Genomic DNA, 5933 nt, shown 5'->3' with positions numbered 1-5933 from the left:
GGGGGGAAGGAGGGGAAGCACTTAACAGGAGTGGAAGCTCAGTATGAAAAGAAAAATTATAAAATATAAAAAAAGGGGGTTGTTCTCTACAAGTCAGTCAGCAGCTTTAGTCCAACCTAAAACCAAGAAGCATCATACAGGCATCTTGGTAGAAAATTAAAAGCTTTTTGTTAAATAAATGTTTGTTAGAGGTTCTATGTGACTGCTTGTATAGCTTTGTTCTTCAGTTCTCTGCAAGCGTTAACAGTTGTTTACCATCCACCCAATAGCTTTCTCTACAACACTTCCCTTCTACTCCTCTGAACACTTATTTCAAAACATCTCTACAAAACTTACAGGAAAATAGCATAAGATGTCATAATAGCTTAGTCATGCGATTACACAGTCCTTTGAAACAGTCTAATTCCAAGTGTTAATGGAATAAGATCAACATGATTAAAATCTAAGAGATCTAGCCATGAATAAAAGTCAGTTTACAACTGCTCAAAAAAACCCCAAGCCCCCAGCCTAAGGTAATTTTAAAAATAAACATCTGATGCAGAGTCAGCAATCTAACAAATGTATTACCAGAAAGCAGCAACACCACTAACTATATTACATACAAACCCATCAGCTTTTAAGGAATTGAAGATTTCTGACAGAATTCAAGACACTGAAAAATGCAAGTATTTTGCTTTCAGTAAACCTGGAAAATGGTCAATAAAATATACCCTAAAAATGCACGTTGTAAATGTAACTCAAAGGATCAAAAATTAAAAGTTTTCCCCATTTTCTGTTATTTATTCATTCCATTATTCCTCTGAAATGCACAAATATCATTGGCGATGTATGCAGCTGAGCACCAGAATAAAGAATTCTCTTTGCAATACTACAGAATATTTTTCAAATGTCTCTTTTCATGGTTAAAGTATTTTAAATCTTAGACTGAGAACAAGGAACTAAAATTTTAACTGGTTCAACTAACAGTTCCGATTAGAGCCCTCTCAATCACAAGCAACATCAAAACGAATTTTGTGTTTCTCCCCAACACAACTTGAACTTTAAATTTTGCTTCCTATCACCGATCATTTTCTTACTCCATAACACAAAGGGAAGTAGCTGTATCTCTACATATATCATATGTAGGAAGAAACATGCACTTACCAAGTGAACGTAAGGCACAAAGTATCCAAAAAGCGCAGCTGGGATCCCAAAAGCCCAGATTCGGTAACTGACAACTTTGAAAACGGAGAAATTGCAAATCTTTTTTTCAGAAGGAAATCTGAACTTTCCCTTCTTTCCTCCCTCCTTGTCTTTGTCGTTGGAAACAAGGGGTTTGTATGTAAAGCCAGCCAGGAACAGAATAAACATAAGGATGCACAGGACCCGCAAGGTGTTGCATAGTCCAACAGAATCAATCAAAACTCTCAAGAGGAAGGGCAGTGACACTGTGAACAAGCTGCTGCCTGCAGTGACAATGCCATTTACTAGTCCAAGACGTTTCTTGAAATAGTGCCCAAGAATGACCAAGGATGGCTGGTATGCAAATGAGCAGCCACAAGCAAATAAGATTCCGTAGGTGAAATATAGAGGTTCAATGGTGCTATATCAAAAGAAAAGAGGAAAAAAAATATATCATTAGCGTTTTGTACATCACCGTATGCTCACATTCACCTACTGCATGCAAAAGACAGCTTTTCAATGAATTGACATACTTTACAGAAGTGAGTTAAGAGTCTGTATCTACTTGTAGTTGAAACACTGTGTCACTTTACTTCAGCAGTTAGTCTATTTTCTTCCCCTGAAAATTTCATAAAATTCACTGAACAGGTAAAAAAGCAAAATTATATGAGTATAATGACACCAAATAGTCTGAATAAAAGAAAGTTTTAAAAATCATTGTGAGGATTAATTAGTTAAATGTAAGTTCAACCATTGCTGGGGTTTTTGTTTTCTCTTTTCCAAAGAAAATTATATTGTTTTGATTTACACATTTCTTCACTGTGCTAGCAGTTCAAACATAATACTGGACAGTCCTTATGAACCCAGAAAAATCAAGTATTTACATAGCTATTATGAAAACATAATAGCAAAAGTAGTAAGCATCATTAATAATGAAAAGTAAAACAAAAATACTGTCATGTTTTGGTAATATATTATTAGAAAAAGCTAGAAATTTAGGTATTAATTTAGACAAATAATCCCCTTTTTATTAAGTATTCTAAATTCAGTGTTTTGATCTAGGTATTGGATATGCCAAGAAAGAAATAGGAAAAAGCCTTAATAAGGAATGAAACATTTCAGCTCATATTAAGGAGAATCTTCATCACAAGGTTCTCTCTCACATCTACTATACAACTGAAATTAAGCAGAGCCATTGTATGATGTCATGGGAAGAACTGTGACATTAAAAGGTACTTGTAAAAGAAACCTTAACAGTAAGAAGTAACCATGTTAGTATAATTAATTAGTATTATAGGAGTAATAAGTCAAATGAGATATATTTTTTTTACATTTAAATGGAGTCAATGTGTGAGAAATATTTTTATACAAGATTTCTGAGGTGGCACACGGTGTTGGTTTTTTTTAATACAGTGTTTTCAGTGAACCATGGGCTCTTTTATATCACCTAACAGCTGCTTTTAAAGCACTTAGAGAAAACTGTTCAACCTGTTAGCCAATATATTAACTTTTTTAAGGAGGATGAATGCTTTATGTACTGCTTTTCATCATAGAATTTTACCTGCCAGCATCCTTGTATAACAAAATACATTCCACAAGTTTCGCATGCAATTACAGAAATTCTTAAGAAATAGTATTTGACTAACAAAGATCTGACACCAGGAAGCCTAGTTTTGTGTATTATTGTGAAGAAGAATATTTGTGTAACAATATTGTTGTTTCCTACATTAAACTATTTCTAAAACTGATTATACACAAGGTAAGCCAGCAGAAACAACAAAAGGGGGAAAGATCGATTACCTTCGTCAACTGAAAATAACCAGAAAAAATTAAAAGAGAAGTTATAAAATGAGAGGAGGAACATAGTACAGTAAGGACAGAGAACTTTAGCTTCCATCTGTAGGTTCAAAGAGTTTGCAGCATGACATATAGTAAAATACCTTCCTGCATTACAAATATCCTTACATCTCAGCTACTTAAGAGATAGAATTTATAGTACTAAATCAGTATGTAACAAAAGCAATAAAACATATTTACATTTATCTACTGTATAATATTTTACTTTTAGAACATTGAATTCTGAAAAGTCAGTTTCTGAAATATACTCCCTCAATTAACTGATAACATCACAGACATAAATCGTTTTAGTTCAAGTAACATAATGAAACACCAAGAATACACATTCACATGGCATGTACTCTTAACAAGAATTCACCCTTCCCCTCAAAGTGGTCGTCACATTCTAAAACAAAATTAGAATCAGCGAAAATATTTTTAAGACCTTTACAGACTAACTTCCTTTTGCATGCCTCTTCTGTGCGCTTGTTCCACTGGATATCAGGGAAACACAAGGATGATAGCATTTTGTTCAAAGGACGAAAACGTCTTTCCTTTAACAAGAAGTTTAATTTATAACAAGACTGGTTTATTATTCATCACTTAACACACTACTGAGAAGGAAGACAGACTTTTCCAAGATGAATTCTTCTAGTTTTTACCTCATCTGTGGTAACAAGCCTCTTAAAACATATCAGGAAGTGGGGGTTTTGTTTGTTTGCTTTAATAAAATGAATTAAGGAAAATATTTGCATTTGGATTAACCAAAAACAAAATAAAAATTGGAAACTTGCTAAAGTAACAAGAAAACAAAGCTTTCTTTTTCCCATAAATATGTTATTCCAAGAATAAATATAACCATTAGTCTCCATACCTAAGACAGAACTATTTGTCTTCTCTTCCTGTAAATCTGTGGATGTGTTTTCACATTAGGACATATGCCCAGACTAGACATATTAGCTCAGGCACACACAGTGTGGGTATTTATCCATCCAGATCACAAACAGCTCACATCTACTTGGTTCAGAGTACAGGCAGAGAAGGCACATTTTCACAAGCCTATCTGTACGAATACATTTTCACCCATGTAGTAAAGTCTTCTGAATTTTACTTTTGATTGTTCCTGTACTTAGACTGCTAAGGGTGGGAAAAAAGCTGAATAAGAATTAGAGGGTAGCTGTGGCTTATTTTACCCTATATTCACTAACCAATTTCTGCTGATGACTACAATAAATGAGTAAGTTTCCTGTTTCCTCATCTTCTAATGGGCATATCCAACAAATCAGCTGCTCTTGAGCTTCTTAATATTTATTCTGCAGAAGTTACGGGAATGTAAAAAATGCAGTGTAATCTGGAGGAAGAAAAACACTTAACTACTGTTCAAGTTTTTTCAACAAAGGAAAGAACTGATATTTTCTTAATAAAGCCAAGAAGCCCTAAGTATATGTCATTACACCAACGTTTTCACTATCTCTGCTGTGTTTGACAATTGGAAAAAACAGTTTTAAAAGCAGGGGGAGAAACAATGTTTCTATAACTACTAAAAACCAGCATACATCAAGCAAACATACAACAGGTTTATCCAGCTGTTGATCTTATAGCATTACTCCTGCTTTTGATGTATTTGTAAGGAGCACTGCTTACTGCTTCATATTCTGTTGATAGGATCAGCATTACCTCTGCACTGTAAAACTGATAAAATAATTCAAATGTAAAGAAAACCATTTTTTTACCTTACAAAAGAACTTGAAAGGAGTCCAGCGAACCCTACTGCAGCTCCAACAACAGCTACTTTTCGGCAACCAAACAGGTCTGTGAATATGCTTACTATTGGAGAACAGAAGAAGACCATCCCCATAGAAAGAGAACTCACCCATGCTGCAAAATAGAAGAAGACAGCATTTTAGAAGACCAAGTGATTTAAGCTTTCAGCTTGTGTTTTAGCTCAGCAACATAAAATTTTAGATAGAAGTTGGGTAACAATTTGATAACCATTCTAAAAATATTTAAATATCTTTTAAAATATATTTACATGACATGGTAGAAAAGCCTGCCCAATTTACATAATCAACTAATTTAGACTTCATCAGCTCAAGGAATGCAATTAGCTACAGAATTTATTATTACTTTGGCTTTTTTTAAGGAAAAAAAAAATCATCCAGTAATTAACCTAGTATTCAAACTGGTGACTAGGCCATTAAAAGATACCTTTGAGGCTCCATATCCATTCTGACATCAATTAGCACATTTCACTTGATTTAATTCTAAACTTTAGTGACATTAAACTGTTAAGTTTGCTTTAAAAAAATTAACAAAGTTTTAACTTAATTACATAGAACTAGATCATATTGAACATTAATAATCAGTAAACAATAATAGGCTTTTATACTGTAATATACACATTAGGAATATTATTTTACTTTAATGAACTTGAGCTAGTACAACCATTTCCATGTATAATGGGAAAATGTTACTACATCTGATACTGCTCCAGCTTTACAGATATTGTTAAAACTGTACTTTGTTTATAAATGAGTCTTTAGATCATTAAGATTCAGTCCAGGTGAGTGAACTAAGTTTTCAGCCGCAAGTGTGTTTTTTATTTCAAGTGTACCAAACATATCTTTAAATAACCTAGGTAAAAGAGAATTTGATTAATTTTAAATTAAAAGTCAACTTTCTGCTTCACTTCACACAGGTGTTCAGAACCACATAATTTTCCTGCTATCATCTAATCGTTCTTTCAAACGGGTATGACTGATGTTACACCCAACAGTTCTCCCAGGGCATAACGGTAGATCAAGCTGCTGTAGCACAACAGTTACAAATATATTCAGGTGGGTAAAGGTCACCATCTATTTGGGGGGGTGAGGGGGTGGGAAAAAGGCCTAAACAGGTAGTCGAAAGAGCTGCTGATGTAAGATGCATTGGAAAAA

The 5933-nt window shown here is 33.8% G+C and overlaps 1 protein-coding gene across 1 annotated transcript in view; it reads right to left on the bottom strand.

Annotated features, from left to right (window-relative positions):
- Positions 1 to 4873, bottom strand: part of SLC16A10 (solute carrier family 16 member 10) — a 31700-nt gene extending 26827 nt beyond the window's left edge. Inside the window, exons 1-2 of the mRNA XM_026846245.1 lie at positions 4731 to 4873; positions 1144 to 1582 (exon numbers count right to left, since the gene is read on the bottom strand). Coding sequence (XP_026702046.1) covers positions 1144 to 1582; positions 4731 to 4855 — 564 coding nt within the window. The 5' untranslated portion in view covers positions 4856 to 4873. The remainder of the gene's footprint in view (positions 1 to 1143; positions 1583 to 4730) is intronic.
- Between the last annotated feature and the right edge of the window lie 1060 nt (positions 4874 to 5933).

The sequence above is a fragment of the Athene cunicularia genome, assembly GCF_003259725.1.
Source record: "Athene cunicularia isolate RWA chromosome 3 unlocalized genomic scaffold, athCun1 chr3_part1, whole genome shotgun sequence".
NCBI lineage: Eukaryota > Metazoa > Chordata > Aves > Strigiformes > Strigidae > Athene > Athene cunicularia.
Note: the sequence above shows the minus strand (reverse complement) of the source record. Positions and strands in the feature narration are given on the sequence as shown.